The sequence below is a fragment of the Colletes latitarsis genome, chromosome 8, assembly GCF_051014445.1.
Source record: "Colletes latitarsis isolate SP2378_abdomen chromosome 8, iyColLati1, whole genome shotgun sequence".
NCBI lineage: Eukaryota > Metazoa > Arthropoda > Insecta > Hymenoptera > Colletidae > Colletes > Colletes latitarsis.
Genome location: NC_135141.1, coordinates 19,189,904 through 19,206,278, shown reverse-complemented (window position 1 = coordinate 19,206,278; position 16,375 = coordinate 19,189,904). Strand labels below are relative to the sequence as shown.

Genomic DNA, 16,375 nt, shown 5'->3' with positions numbered 1-16,375 from the left:
TAAGGACAATTTCATGTATATTCAACAGTATTACTTATAGATTATAAATTTCGTGTTTCTTAGTGATCTAGTACCTAGTGATTTATCGTGGGGGAAAAACAATAGTGACCTTATTAATTCTCCAACGGTGTCAAAAAGTACTAAAACTCTATTTTAATCTGTACCCAAGAGTATCGTTTAGGGAAACATTTATTCATATTTTACGTATAATTTTGTGGAAGTTGTTTAGATACTATTTTACAGTTAGTGAAGTTCTGTTTTCCTATTTAAAAATTACAATAATACATTGCTTGTTAAGATTTACGATGAACATTTACTTGTTTTAAAATCAAGCAATGCTGTAACGTTTAGTTAAGTACGAAAATATTAATTCCTAATTTTAGTGGTTACTTCCATGTTGCAGTATTTAAAGTAATTAGAAAACGAAGCGTACACATATGTGCCAGTATCCTCGAAGAGGTTAAGTACTCGATAATTGTAACCTAGCGTGTAATCTTTACTTTCCTAAGAAACCCCCCGGATACGTTTAAACGCGAATCGTTTGCTCGTTTATTACATTCGAATTTTTCATTTCTCTCGATACATTCAATGATCGTTCTCGTAATCGATTCCGTTTCGGATCTTTGTTTGCGCAATAAAGAGAGGAAGAGAAAAGAAAATAGCGCGAAACCGTGACCGACGAAGGGAAACCACGTGACCCGTGACGCATCCTTTCGCGCCACGGATTATTATACATGCTTCCATCTAAGAGCCTTAACTATAGCGAAGTTCTAGTTAACAAAGCTTTACACACACCGTGTAGCACGAAGCATAAGCGTGATCTTCATGTACACGAAACGATGCACGTATTGTCGACAAAAAAGGATTTGACGGCGGGACGAATAGGCGAACGAAAACGGGACGAGTATGTAATAAGTCGATTTTCGACGGAAACCGCGACTAGCGCCACGATTATTTTCGCGAGTTGTTGGAACGACGACGGTGGCCAGTCGCGGGCGAACTAAGTAACCCGATGCGACATCAATGGAGAACCCTTGGATAAACGGACACGGATATAATAACATCGACGAAAAATCCACAGTCTCGCGAGATTACGCAGCTTCCTGGATAGTTTTTAATAGCGCGTAGCGTCTTCGTGATAATTTTTATACCCGTTATCACTGATTTTTATAGAAATTTTTTTCTACGTCCGACGAAGAACGGAGGAGGCGTTCGTTGAATTCTTCGCCGATCGAATGGTTAATTCATCCACCGTGTATTGTTGTACAAAAATTGCCCGTATCGGAGCAAGGGGCGCATTGAAGGGGTTACTTAGCGAATTTCTTTCGGATTGTGCACTTCACGCGAACTCACACAAGTTGTAAATCGCGCGGTTACCAGCGCGCGATATACATACACTGTTTTCCTGCAATATAAATGTGTATATAGGGAATAACATGTTATAGATTATAAATATATATATATACTTCTATATATATATATATCTATATATAAAAGAATGAGAAATCGAGAGAAAGTCTGTAGATATCCGGATGACCGGAAACGCATTTCCGCTGGGGAGTTCGTTGAAACTAGTGGGATAGGTTCTGTTTATCTATATACGTTGTCTCTAAATACTTTTGTTTCATCTTCTTTCTCTTCTTCTTTTTCTTCTTTTGTTTCAGAAAGTTAGGGAATAGTTTTTGCTCTGTTAGATGCCAATCGACAATTGTTTCTCCAAAATGTATTTATCCGTGACCATTACAATATACGTGTAAATAATTCTCAAGTTATTAAATTTGTCAAGTTCCAAACAAACACCTAAAATTAAGGTCAAAATATAATATTATATAAATAAATACAATTTGGAGAAACATTTTTGTATATTGTCGATATTATATATTTACTCGTTAATTATTAACACGTTATTTTTTTATATATTCCATTCGTCTTAATTTTTGTAAAAGTTTTGCGTGTGATAATGGTTGTTATCGCTCGTCGAGAACGCGGGAAATCAAGATTTCCCCGAACGCTGAAATGCGTATTCGCGTTCTTGATTTTTCTTTGATTGACCCCTCCCCTCACTGCTGGCGTTTAATATTTCCTCCTAACGCATCCAGGATTTTACTTGTGAAGTAATACTAATAAAACTCATTATATTTATGTGCATTGAAAAAAAACGTTCGAGATTCGCGGAATTCAAGCCAGATTCGCTTGGGAGTTTAACCTTTTATCTGCTCGTGTTAAAGAAAACATTTAGAGTATAAACAATTTCAGTCTTTAACGATAATTCGGTAAGATTTTTTTACTTTTATTCAATTTTTCCGTGCATTCGCGAGAATAATGATTACAAAATAAATAGAGAAATTAATTCAACAGCGAATAAAAAGGTTAACAAGCGAAGTTCGAGCGTCTTTTTTTTTTATATGTACAATCATTTTTGCATGCGTTTTCGCTACTGCTTGAGCATGTTGTGCAAATCTGTTGATTTTCCTTGGCAGATCATCATCCCATCCGTGTTGCTTTAATTGTATTGTTTATTTGTTTATATAAGTTTATATAAATATATCTATTTATGTACTTCACATCACACATTTATCATGCAACATTTCTATTATTATTTGTGTCTCGCGCTGTAGACGATAATTTGCTCGTACTTCACGTTCTAACGCGTACTTGACAATGTTACTATGTTTTCATTATCAGTTTTACAGCAACGGAAAGATATTCCATTTTATACAAATTCATTAGCGCACCATGACCTAGTATAGTAAATAGTATATCTGGCGTCCGGTTAAATTCGTTTACTTTTTATCAATCACTTCGTGCAAGTTATAATAAATAGAATTCTCATAATTGTTTTAAATATCGAGGAAAAATTTAACTGGATGTCTGACAATCATTTTTTTATTTAGCCCTTCGAATACGAAATGCGACAATTATGGTCGGGCAGCCTTCTTTTTCTGACATTATTCAGGTCACCTAATTAATTAGTTTATCTTCGGAGATAAAAAAATATATTTCTATCTCTGAGTGAAAGTTTCAGGGTCACCAACTTGTTTTCATACAAAATGACATATTTTCTTGCTTATCTTTTAATAGTGGCTTTTATGAAGAGTCGATGACCCGTAAGTTCAAGGTCACACGGGGTAAATCGCGACGTAAAATCATTTAATTTCACAAACATTTGATAATTTGCTAATTTGCATGAACGGTACCCGACGCATGTGTTGAAAACGATGAGTTAAAACGATAGTAGATACACCGAATACGTTCGACGCGAAAATATAAAATATCATCAGACTCAACATTTCAATTAATAATATGTACGTATTTTTTTTCGTAATTAAACTTCAGTGACCTTACATCGGCGAAGGTCAATTCTTTAGATACGCTGTTGCGCCCTAAGTTACATTCTTATGCATACATTGGATGATATACATATTAGTATATTTACATATTAGATGAAGTTTTTAATTGCAGTTTTATTTAATACGTTCGCTACCACCAATGAATTGAAAACCATCCGCTGCAGATCGCGCTACATTAGCAGAACTGTTATTTAATGTAGTGCATGCTTTCGACTATAAACAAATTGAATTGTATTTCAATTAGGGTTTCTGAACATTCTAAAAGGTGCGTTATATGTACGCGACACTGATCTCTGTAGTTCACACAGTAATTCCTGCTTTCAAGAAAAAGTTTTACCACGAATTCTAGTGACGTAATCGTAATCACCACTGTTTATGTTTACTTAACGCGAACGACCTTCGCTCAGTCGACTTAGAATATTATCACTGGACTGGTCTGATGTTTTTGATAAAAGTTGGGCTAAACACGACCTTATTTCGACTAAGTAGTTTTAATAATAAAAATCACAGGTGTTTACGAAAGAAAATTAGTGTATACAAGGTGTTCGGCCACCCCTGGTAAAAAGTTTAATGGGATATTCTAGAGGAAAATTAAATAATTAAATAATAATAATTCTTGACTGAGGCTTCATTAAAAATTTATTAAAAAATTAAATTAAAAAATTTCAAATCATTCTGAAAAAATTATTTTCAATTGCGGAGGTCAATTAAAATAATTTTTGATGAATAGACCTACCCTGGAAATCCTACCCATTTTCTAGAAAAAAATTCAGTACGGGCAGAACTTTAAACGTTAATAACTTTTTAACGAAGCCTCCATCAACAAATTAGTATTCTTAATTTTCGTCTTATTTTGGCCTCTAGAATCTCCCATTAAAATTTTTCCCAGGGGTGGTCGAACAGCCTGTATAACCAAACTAAACCTCTTATGATTTTTCAAAGAATTCAACATAATGTTTTAGGGACTACTTTTGTATCTATTTCTCTTAAAAATAACTGTCGCCGTTTTTTAACGTATAAATGGAAATAGTAATAATTAAAATATTCTCTAGATTCATCCTCACAAATATGAAAATCTCCGTAGGTATTGTAGGTTCCCCTTGTGATGGTCTCTCGTAATAATCATTTCATCCCACGTATTGTGCAAAGAGCGTAAGTTGTCGAATACCCATAACTGTATCCAAATGTTTCGATTCTATGTACTCGTAGATGTGATAGACTTATTTTTAGCCAGTAATGACAATTCGATTAACCATGACTGTAGATGGTACAGCTGATCAGATTCGTTGGTAATTTACGATCTCTGTACAATACTTGTCATATGGTAGCGAACGTGTTAAAGAAACATTCGTATTCGAAGGGCGAAACGATCGCGGGTTTCACGAGTTTCATCGCTACTTTATTTCGTTCGATACGCTAGATCGCCGCGTCCTTGACGCCCAATCGACGTCACCGAGTATTTAATCACTGTCTGTGTTATAGGCGTCCCGTACCCAATATTCCTCCCCGAATCCCCGACAGACCGTACTACGGCCGATTAAACTGAGCTAGTCCATGGAGAGCACACTACACCTGTGCGCATCCACGCCCGAGAGTATTCGAGGAATGTCGTTCTGAAACGAGCAGATGACCGGGACACGGGAACAAGCTCAGGACAAAGCTGGGAGACGTCACTCGACGTAAAACGAGTGACGTCGAGAATCCGGGGTGACCCTGGACGCGTCGTTTGGGTCTGCGCCCTCCTTTTAATCTCGACAGCCACGAGATAATTGCATTCGTCCGTGCGACGAGGGAAGATCCCCAAAGGAGGGACAGCACGATCCCACGGAGCAGGAGGAACAAGGCTGTGCCAGAAAAAAAAAAGAATAAAAATAACGAAAGAGAAAGAGGGACCAAGAGAAACGAACAAGACGAATAGGCCAGCGCTAAGGGATTTAACGGTTCGTCTAGTCTGTTGCTCGATAGTCGGCAGCCAGAGATTCAATCCAGTCACATACTTCTTACTTCTTCTTTCTCTGAGATTTTTTCGTCTTCTATGTTTTATTTATACCGTTAGACGAGTTAGGTTACGTGTAGTTGCTAAGTATTAAAGATGGCGCGCTGGTCGATGCGCGCGACGAACCTCCGATGGAACGATTCGTTTAGCTCGTAACGCGGTGGCGACAAAGGGTTTTCCGACAAGAAGCGGCGGGGTTTTATCGATTCGTACTCAGAATTTTCGCTTTCGTTCGGAGCTATCAGTATTATAGGTAAGAATGAAGAGTCAACGATGTTTTTTTTCAGTCACGGAATCGCTCCAGGTTCAGTTGGATCGCTGTCGGTTGAACGTTAACGTGGACACGTGTATCGATTGTTATCTTTTCGAGAGGTATAGCGTTGTGAATTCTTATACCGTCATCTGGGGTGGAATTATGCCACTTTTCTATATATGTATTTCACAACGAATCCTAATTTCTTTTCTTGCGAACCTGTAGTCGTAGCAAGATCTTTGACTGTTGTTATATTAAAAAATTTTGTTATCGTAGTCGGTAAGGCATAAGCGTAAGAAATTCTTGGCGCAATCTGTCCCCATCGGTCGGAACTAGTTTATACCAATAAATTTTCCAATTAATCTTTTACAATCGTATCACGAATCAAAAGTATTTTTGATTTTTTTATTAAATTAGAAGATTTACTTGTTTTAGACAAAAGCTGTCCTTAAAATGTGCAATACTACTATATAATAACTTGTACAAAATATTCACTAGGATGCAGCACAAATACTGATTCAGTCAATACTAGAACAACCTATGTATATCTAATAGAAATAGTACATTGAAAACCACAATTTGTTACAATCTGACTTTTAGTTACACAGAGTGACCCTTGATGACGGTATTGCCTTAAATTTTAGAAGAGACTAGCAAGGGAATCAGGACTTTCCCCTTTCACAAATTTTAATTTTAATGATAACATTATGAAATTCTATATCTACTGAAATCATGTGTATGATATTACGTGTAAATGACCACTAATTATTTAAAAGATTGAAATCAATATCTGGGAAATTCGACTTGATATGTCATAAATTATCGAACGACAAATTTGTAGTAATATAGTGAGTATTATAAACCGAATTTATATTTTAAGTTATGTATTATGTAATGGAAATTAATTGTAAGATAAGAAATATCTATGATAATAATTCATATCCCACTTTTGAAAATAAATATTGCAATATTTAATACAAACTAATAGTTAACGCTTCTGAAAATTACTTTTTCTTAATAAGATGATCAATATATTTTTTCTTCAAGAAAATATCTGTTCCTGTGATACTCTTATGGAAGAACTGTCTTTTAAACTGTCTTTGACATTTTTATTTCTTATAAATTTTATTCAAATTAGAACTTTTAGAAGAAGTTAACTGTTTCGACCATTGTTTGTAACGTGACGAAACATATATTTTTATATTCATTATTAATATTATATTTTTTTTTTTAAGAGAAGATTAATTTCTATTTTTCTTTTTTCTTTTTTAAATTAGTGGCCGCCTGCAATTAATATTGTACACAAGGTTTCCCATAAATATAAACTGTTCATTCCATAATATTGTCATTGAAATTTGAGCGGGACAGTTCTAAAGCTGGCCTTGTAAATGTCAAAATGGCCACGACAGACGCTGACTCTGACTTCTTGTCCGAAGACTCGTGCTCGAAGGTATCGCGTTCAAACGAGACATCGCGGACGATGTGTAATGTGCAACCCGATTACCTCGATTCTAGGTGAACTTACTAGAGCAAAAAGTACGCGGTTCGGTCTACGATTTAGCTAGGGATGAAGTACACGATACGATATGCGATCGACAACAGCATTCCAGTTAAATGCCTGTGTAAAACTCAAAAAGGAACGTCCCACGATTCGTTGCGACGATCGTGCCCAAACGTAACAAATCCTTTTTGTACGAGTAATTTATTCAAGTACGATTAACGATGCCATTTTACAGCTCGAGTTTATATAACACGATTTACAATCAGAACAACGAACTTACGGAACGAAAATTCTCTCCGACACCCATATACGAATTAAGAAGAAAAAAAAAAGAAAAACAATTCCCGATTGATATACGCGCGATGTTGTTCATTTTTATCTATTTTTACGGTTATTTTTGCATCTTAATTGTTTAGCCGTTGTGATAGTACGAAGCTTTTTGCAGGGGCCCGATACGGTGAGAGCCAATATCCCTCGAGAAATGATAATTAATTTAATAAAAGCCACTGTTATGATTTGTAAATAAAAAATGAAATACGAGTATAGTATTACGTGTCGATGTACATGCTAGGAAGGATGAATCTTTTGTATTACCAAACTTCACACGTTGATAGCCAATCTGCTATGATACGCGACACCGACTGACGACTAATGTACCTAGGACATACGACGAATCAAATAAATAATATTTAATACGAGCACAAATGATTTCCGATCGCCTTCCAAAACATTTGAATTCCGATTGTAAATTGTTCTTTTATCCTGTCCAATATGTAATACGTAAAATTCAGTCTGCCTTTGGTTATACGGTAATATTTGTGTCGTCGACTCTGTCCATTCCAGTATGAAATTCAATATATCTTTCCAACTCTCGACCATGGAGTAATAATTATTTTTATTTTATTATCACGCGTTATATAAATGCTGTCATTGAATATTCGTTAAAAATTGCATTTCGTTTTTTGGACCATCGATAATCTCAATTATGGTTAAGTATGTCGATGCAACCATGTGGTCGCGATCAACGCAAAATGAAGCAAGTAATCGATCAGATTAGAGAGCTTGCCATCAATTTGGATTATTTACGAGCAGAGATCAGCGCTCTGAAAAATAATTATCTTGCTAATGACCTAAATCTCTCGTTCGACGATCGACGCGAACGCAGTGGAAATGGCAAAACAAGCATTTTGTACAAATTGAAGAAGTATATGAGAAAGATAAGAAGCGCAGATTTGCAGAAAGGCAGGCAAAGTTCCACAAAGAGTCACGAGGTAAGTAATTTTCAATCTAATTAAAATATAGAACACCCTACGTATTATCGATTAATACTGATTACGATTTTTTGTTATTAGGTTTGCTATCCACGTAAGATTCTAGATCCATCATTGCTGTCATCCTTGAAGTATAATTTTCGCATTGGCAAAAAGGACGACGTGCTACCCATTCCTGCCGAAATAACGTGTTTGAAAGATGAGTGCAACCAGACGAACGAAAAATTTCGTCAGCCATTTGTAAGACTGTCTAAGGATCGAAGTCCAATCGCTTCAAAATACTTGGAAAATATGGAAAATATTCCACGATGGTCCGAGTTAAGTTGCGAATTAGATTCCTACGTGGAAGCTCCCGCATTCCCGAACATGTACACGCTTCCGCCAAAGTCTAACCTCAAAAGTATCCCGCAAACGAGAGAAGTGTGTTTACTGAACGAAAACAAACAGTTCACGAACACGTCCACGCAAACCGGTTCGTCGAAATTGAAACGGAAACGTAGAAATTTCAATTTTCGTCCGAACCATTCAAATCTTTATTTCTCTAAGATAAAGAATGCCGTGATTACGAAGAAGATAATAAGGAACCCGAGCGACAGAGAGTTCACGGTATGTGGAAAAGTCAGTCACGTGGAAGACTATCCGTACGTGAAGAAAAAATTTTATGAATGCTCGTGCAAGACAAAGAAAATGAAGAACGCTGTTGAAACAGTTGATCGCGAGACGTTTGAAAAAGAATTTTCTATACAAAAATGTACTAATCTGTCGTCTATAAGCGATGACAATATGAACGAGCATTTCACTTCCGAAGAAGAACTAGAGTCATCTTCTTCCATGCCAGTGTCTGTGGATTTGGAAATGAATGTTTCTAATAGTTCGAACGAAATCGAAGAATTTCATCCCCGTAGAAAACCAAGAACTTATACAATAAAGAAAACGATCCAGAGTGACACTAACAACTGGTTCGATCGGTTCGAAAGCATACTTTACGTAGGAGATACTTCTGATTTGACTCTTTCCTCGCAGAGTTTTCGGAACTAAAGTACGAAGTGGATCAACGTATTATAAAATTTGCAATTTGATTAATAATTTACGAATAAAAAACGAAACGAACGTAACTATATATAATTTTTTAACAACGTTTATTTAGTTGCAACACGAGTATAATTTAATGTAACGTTGCAACTTGTTTAATAACATAAAATAACAAAATGTATAATTAATAGTTTACAAAGTTTTTATATATATTTCTTTGATATTTTTAACAGTCTGTTTGGTTAAGAATATTGTGACAGTCTTTTTAAGTTACGGTAGATCACACGTGGTTTCCTTCATTCTCATTGTTATTGTATCAAATCAACGCGACTGATGGTTCTAGGAAACTTCTAGGAAAATTGTTTAAATGCATCCAAGTACAATTAAAAGAAGTCTTGCACCGAATGTGCTATACAATTGGAAAATTGTTTACAGTTTCAAACTGTTGCATAGTTTCTCATACATTTCGTCAAATGTTTTAATCCCCAACTAGCTTCTAATTATTAAATATATATTCTACTTGATTAATTTCAATTGACATTGGTCAACTGAAAGTATGCAAATATTATTAAGTGAAAAGAAAAAATAATCCATCAGATGCCATTTGTATTTTTTATCGCGTTGAATGAATTGTTCTCGGCGACTGCAGCTGCAGTCACCGTGTTCGCGGCGTGGGCGTGGCTGTTAAAAACGGCCCCCCAAACCGCCACGAACGTCCCAAACACCCCTTCGTCGCCATCGGTGTTTTTCTTGAAATTGTGCACGGAATAACGATTATAAAGTCCCCAGATACTATTCATCAATTTGCTGTTGTACTTCAACGGTGTAAGCTCCCAACCTAAGAACATAATTTTCAAATCAACTTAATAACTTTCTGACGAAATATTTAATGCATGTCTGAAATAATTGTTATTAAAATAATCGTGTTCGAAAATACATGCGTAAACTTATCAATTTTGACTCGATGCGTTCTATGGTACAACCACAAAATTTAAGGTTAGTAGCAATCACTATTAAAGCTACGACTATACGTTGATAAACTTTACAGAGATTGTTTTTATTGCGTTCGTGATCAAACACGATAATATGATAATCTGAAATCTATTGAACCAGATTCTAGAGAACAAAAGCTTGTATAATAAAATCGTATTCCATATTTTCTACTTATTAGTGACTGCATTCCTTCCTACTTTATTTGTATCATAAAACGCCCTGTACAGTCACAAAAGTGTTAATATCATTTATCAGACAGTCGTTAAATATTTTTGTTTTCGTTTAATGAGCTTTGAACCACTGCTGATCCGTAAGCCATATTCTTTGCCCTATATTGAATCGATAACCGAGACATCTATCGAAAAGAAACGTAGTACTTAGAACACAGAACGCATTAGATGTAATTACGATAAACACCTTCCAGGGGGGGCCTCATGTTGAACATAGTTTCTTTGCCAGGTTTTTCTCTTTCCTCCATTCGTGTTATCAGAGAATTGCGTTCAAGATTGCGGTGAACTTTACACGCTGCAAATGCACTCTGCGGAATAGCTGCCATCCTTTTGCAGTCTATAATGGAGAAAAGAATTAAATGTAAATCGTTCGCTATACTTAATACTGTACGTTAGAACCAATATTCGAAGAAATAGTAATTGAAACGCGTACTTGAAAAAAGACAAAACAAAACAAAACTGACCAGTACAAATTTCGAAAAGCAGCTCGACGATTTCCTTTTTGGTGATTATCTTTTGCGATCTGCCTTCGCCGATTATTTTAGTTCCAGGAAACTGATTTCTCACGAGCTTCCGCAGTTTTCGATTTCGGTGCTTGATTGTACCAAACCTCATGCAGCCACGACGAAAGTACTTCAAAACGGGCATCAACAGTATTTGAAAAAGTACAGACTTTGTATCTTTAGCAGCGTTGTATATTACAAGAAGATTTGTGCTCTAAATGAACGTTGTAGGTTACGTTGTAACGTTGTACTAATATCACGTAGTAATGTTGGATTCAATTTATAAACTTGTCTGGTGAACAAGTGGGGGGATAGATTCGATGGGAGGCAATGCAAGAAAAAAAATCATCTTTGTATAATGAGCACTAGATACGAACGTCCTTCAAGATCGATGACGCTGTCGACCACCACGACTTTCTTATCTCGTCGGGCCTCCCATTTTTAAAACAACGCTCCACATGTTTCCTTTGCTGTTAGATATGATGTGTATATATGTATAACTGGAGCAGATCCGTCATGGAATGCAAATTTCATTTTATGCATTATGGTCTAACGTTCGAAACTTTCAAATGTAGAGGTTATTCAAAATTCAAGCAAATTACGCATTCGATGGCAAACGCAAATTCAGTGGCTGTTGGCTTCTTGCAATAGGGGTATTGAATTTTATTTAAAGAAGGGATATTGTAAAATAATGTGACTTCTTTGCATTCTCATCGAACATGGATGATTTTGATACGCGTGGTTGCAAACCTTTTAAAAACTTACGAGCAAAATATAATTGTATTAATAAAAAAAAAAAAAAAAAAAAATATAATTGCGTACGTGCATTTTACCATGTTTTCAATATACTAAACTTCGCCACGCGATAAGAGGCTAATGAATACGAACATTTCACTCTCCTACGATAAGGTATGAGTAGATCTGCTGCCGAAAATTTCATTCTATCTGAAATATGTGATCTCTCAAATTCAGGCCTACTTCGTTACGTATAAATCTCGACATTTCTTATTATTTAAAGCTCTCGTATACAGATAATGGGTAATAAATAAACGATAATGATGAATAACATTGTTTAAAATAGTGATTCATTTGTTTAATACAAAAATAGAATAAAAATTGTATTTTGACAACTTGTATACAAATTATAGACATCAATCTTTTGCATAGTCATGCTGCCAAACAGGTTTCCGTTTCTCGATAAAACTTTTAATTCCCTCCTGAGCATCTTTCATTTTTAAATTGTTAACCATTTTTTCGGTTCCCAAGAAATATGCAGTTGAAATATCAAGATCCATTTGTTCGTATAAAAATGTTTTTCCGATATGCACAACTGACCGACTTTTCGAATTTATGGCTGCTGTGACATTATTAATTTCTTCTTCTAAATGTGAAATCCAGTATAAAGTAATAATTTATTTATGAACATAATAATTCAGCAAGGAAGTCTATCAATAACTTACCAAGTTTATCATTTGGCACTACTTTACTCACAAGACCCGCTTCATATGCTTCTTTTCCACTAATACTGAAACCTGTGAAGAGCATATACATTGCTGTTTTTCTAGGTACATTTCGAATCAAAGGAATACCTGGTGTAGAACAAAATATTCCATGATTGGCACTAAAAAATAATTGTACATAATCATTATCTAAAGAATACTAAGAAATATGGCATTAATAAAGTACCTACATATGCATCTTTTGATAACAAAACATTTGATAAAATAATGTTTTCTAAAAGAATATTTACCCTGGTGTACTAAACGAACTTCTTTCTGTACAAATAACAATATCACAGGCAGCAACCAGCTGGCAACCAGCTGCAGCAGCTACACCATCCACAGCAGCAATCACGGGAACAGGACTCTGACTAATCAATTGCATCATCTCAGAGCATGTTTCAAAGATTTCCTTGTGTAGCTTCCCATTGTTAGCAGTCTAAATGATGCAAGCCAATCATTCTTCTAAGACGAATGTTAAATCCTGTTTATATTAAACAGACCACCACTGTTTTAATAAACTTTATTTAATAGTCTACAAACAAACCAATTCTTTTAAGTTATGTCCAGCTGAAAATACATTTCCTGGAGCAGATCTGAGAACAATGGACCTCAGATCTTTATTATTTTCATCCTTCTTGATATTTGTTATAATGGATTTCAGCATAGCCAGCGATAAAGAGTTACGTGATGAAGGTTCATTTAATATTATTGTTCTTACCTGATTGCAAGTATACACACAAATTAATAAGAATATATGTACTATGTATACTTATGCATGGTATACATATATTCCTTTAATTTATATAATACAAAGTTTATTGCTTATAACTGTAGGTTTAATATATTTTTTACCCCATTATGTTCCTCAATGTCTACATATTTCGTTTCCGCGGATAATATCCTATTAGTAGAAAATGTCCTTGTAATATATCGTCCCACCTGCAACATTTATATGCAAAGGACAAGGTACACGGTTTAAAATGTCCCGCGATTCTCAATAAATTCTAATTTTAAACTTCATAAATCCTTACAGATATTAACACCTACATCTAATTGGATTGCATCTTTAATTCTATTATATTGATGCATGTGCAAAAGAGATAAAGTATATTAGTTACATTCTGTGCAAATACAATATGTTTAAGATAGTTATAGGTTATATAATCTAACCCTCTCACTATACATAAAATATACATATTTACGTAATTAATTTGAAAATACAATACCTGAAAGTAAGCAAAGATATTTTGCTTCGTCAACATTGCCATGGTATTTTATTCGTACTATTGTTTGTTTTTTAAATTGTAATGATTAATAAATAAATTGCATTACTTTCAAGCATTCTCAGAATGACTGTCATATATACTGATCATTGGAAATGGAGATTTGCGATAACATTATGTAAAACAATATTACAGGCGGGGTATATATAACATATCGCACATTCAATACAACATTTTGTATGGATCTACGTTTGGGGGGATCGATATTTAAATATTATTATTGTCGACCAAAATTTGTCTCTTTCCCGCGTTTTTTGCATCTTTTAATGCTTTGAGGTGCATTTGTTAATGCAAAAATATATATGGAGTTCTACCGTGATTTCTCTTTCTGTATTCGACAATTTATTTATTTAGTTTTTATTTCATTGCATTAATGTGGATGTTAGTTTCATGTTCAGTTTATTTTGGTACTTTTTATGTTCCTTAACCCATTACCGCCCAAATTATTTTTTTTTTCAAATTTCAAAATTTCACTTATTCAGATGTATTAGTAACCTTCCCTGAATAAGAAAATATTTTCAAAAATTTTTTCCATCCTCACATTTTTGAAGTTTGGCCTGTCCTGTGAATAGGACGCTGGGACTTAGTGCTATTAGAATTGCAAGTGTATAGTATATGTATATGAAAGTATTGAAAACAATTATAAACTGATATATTTATTTAAAACTAATAAAAATACATTTATTTCTTATGATAATCTATAAAACAATTTTTACATAATGTTACTGTACACTTTCCACAATATGTTAGTGGTTTAGCTTTGCAATCCTCTCCTTGACATCGCCTCTGTTTTTTACATTTTTCCATGAAATGTCCTTTTCCGTCAAATCTTACGTCCGTGAATACTTTAGAAGCTGATGTACATGTCCTACTGTAGTTCTTGTATTTAAAGTTAATTTTAGATAGGAAACTGCTACAGATCAACAAAATTCTAATAAATTGATATTTGATTTATTGACTCGATTGTAAAGAAGCCATGAATTTACTATTGCCATATCAATTATTCTTGTGAAAATTGGCCCATATAAGTATTAGTATAAGTATTATAATTTTTCAACATTTGTGGTTGAGAAATTAAACGTTTTCCTTTTATCTTGCGATCCCATCTACTGACTTGTGTGAGAGGTTCTACATTATCAAAATTAGATGCAATAGTTACACATTTATTGTCATTCCATTTCATAAATAGTATTTCCCCATTTATATCAAATCGAAAATTGTATGATTCTCGAGCTTCTTTACCAAGAGATTTTGTATCTTTTATAAGACACTTTGATAATCTATTTTCTCTCAATGTTCCCATTGCTCGATATCCACATTTCTGTAAGTGTATCAATAAATCTCTATTAATAAATAAATTATCAAAGAATATCCAATGCCTTGCAGGGTCAGAAATACAATTTAACATATCAAATACTACTCTTGATCCTAAGGTCCAAATCTTCACGCTCATTTTTAGCGATTGTTTTGCCAGTATATAAGTCAAAATTATAACAGTGTCTGCTGCTTCCGCAAAGAGCCCAAAATTTGTAGCCAAATCGAATAGGCTTTCCACGTATAAATTGTTTCAATGAGTTGTGTCCAAAATATCTCACGATCATTTCATCAATTGACAATTCTTTTTCGAAAATTCCATATTTTTTGAATTCACTATTTATCATATTGAGAAGAGGTCTTACTTTAAATCCTCTGTCATTTTTATTTACACATGCATTATCAGTAAAATGTATAAATTTTTTAAATTTCAAATACTGATTTCTGGGCATACATTTTTTTATAATATCTATACCAAGATCTCAAAGAATAAAAGAATACCAACAAATGTTTTGAAGTGATCAACAGAAAATGTAAAAGTGGGATTGTTTTTACTGTACGACACCTCGCGAAGCCGCTCGAAAAATGTCGAACCATGGATCATTCGACCGATGCGTCCACTGATCGAAACCTAATCTCCCTTCATACATAGTATTGAACTTTATTTATTAACAATATAATAACAGTGGATTTTAACGTAAGCAGTAATATATAAACTTTAATTGCCACGAAATTTCTTTATGGTACAAACGGTACGAACTGGAAATGAATGAACAAAATAGTTAATGAGAAACAAAAGCGCAATATCGCAGATCGATAATTTCGACGTTACTCTGCATTCCTTCATTACACACACACAAACATTCATTTATTCAGATTCGTTGTCCTCCAACACGTAGTACATACATTTTGATAACGCTAAGTACCAATGTCCTATTTATAGGACAGCTACATAAAACTTGTAACCAATACGAGTTTTTGCTAAAAATACATAAACAAAGTTTATAACAATTTTGTATAATCATTCCTCAATAGGAATAACATATTAGAAGATAAAAAAGTGACGATATGGAGTTTTATGATTGAGTATATTATTCGAGACAAAGTAAGAAAATTTATGCAATGTTTATAATTTTTGTATTAAAAA

At 34.2% G+C, this 16,375-nt stretch overlaps 4 protein-coding genes across 10 annotated transcripts in view; 2 read left to right on the top strand and 2 right to left on the bottom strand.

Annotated features, from left to right (window-relative positions):
- Shi (dynamin-1 shibire) overlaps nucleotides 1–7,441 on the top strand; it is a 29,368-nt gene extending 21,927 nt beyond the window's left edge. For all 7 annotated transcript variants that reach the window (XM_076770875.1, XM_076770871.1, XM_076770876.1 and 4 more), the window contains one exon: nucleotides 4,833–7,441. In XM_076770875.1, the coding sequence (XP_076626990.1) occupies nucleotides 4,833–4,896 (64 nt within the window). In that variant the 3' untranslated portion in view covers nucleotides 4,897–7,441. The remainder of the gene's footprint in view (nucleotides 1–4,832) is intronic.
- Nucleotides 7,442–7,954: 513 nt separating this feature from the next.
- Nucleotides 7,955–9,515, top strand: LOC143344648 (uncharacterized). The gene is made up of 2 exons (XM_076770907.1): nucleotides 7,955–8,371; nucleotides 8,453–9,515. Exons 1-2 carry the CDS (start codon nucleotides 8,096–8,098, stop codon nucleotides 9,407–9,409), a joined length of 1,233 nt encoding a protein of 410 aa, XP_076627022.1. The 5' UTR covers nucleotides 7,955–8,095; the 3' UTR covers nucleotides 9,410–9,515.
- Nucleotides 9,492–11,527, bottom strand: LOC143344657 (uncharacterized). The gene is made up of 3 exons (XM_076770922.1): nucleotides 11,091–11,527; nucleotides 10,814–10,963; nucleotides 9,492–10,241 (listed from the first exon to the last, which is right to left on the bottom strand). The coding sequence occupies exons 1-3, from the start codon at nucleotides 11,272–11,274 to the stop codon at nucleotides 9,997–9,999; spliced, it is 579 nt and encodes a 192-aa protein (XP_076627037.1). The 5' UTR covers nucleotides 11,275–11,527; the 3' UTR covers nucleotides 9,492–9,996.
- A 659-nt stretch (nucleotides 11,528–12,186) lies between these two features.
- LOC143344653 (enoyl-CoA hydratase domain-containing protein 3, mitochondrial) lies at nucleotides 12,187–14,008 on the bottom strand. Its single transcript, XM_076770914.1, has 6 exons — nucleotides 13,858–14,008; nucleotides 13,484–13,570; nucleotides 13,176–13,349; nucleotides 12,880–13,067; nucleotides 12,590–12,750; nucleotides 12,187–12,510 (listed from the first exon to the last, which is right to left on the bottom strand). Exons 1-6 carry the CDS (start codon nucleotides 13,897–13,899, stop codon nucleotides 12,281–12,283), a joined length of 882 nt encoding a protein of 293 aa, XP_076627029.1. The 5' UTR covers nucleotides 13,900–14,008; the 3' UTR covers nucleotides 12,187–12,280.
- Nucleotides 14,009–16,375: the final 2,367 nt, after the last annotated feature.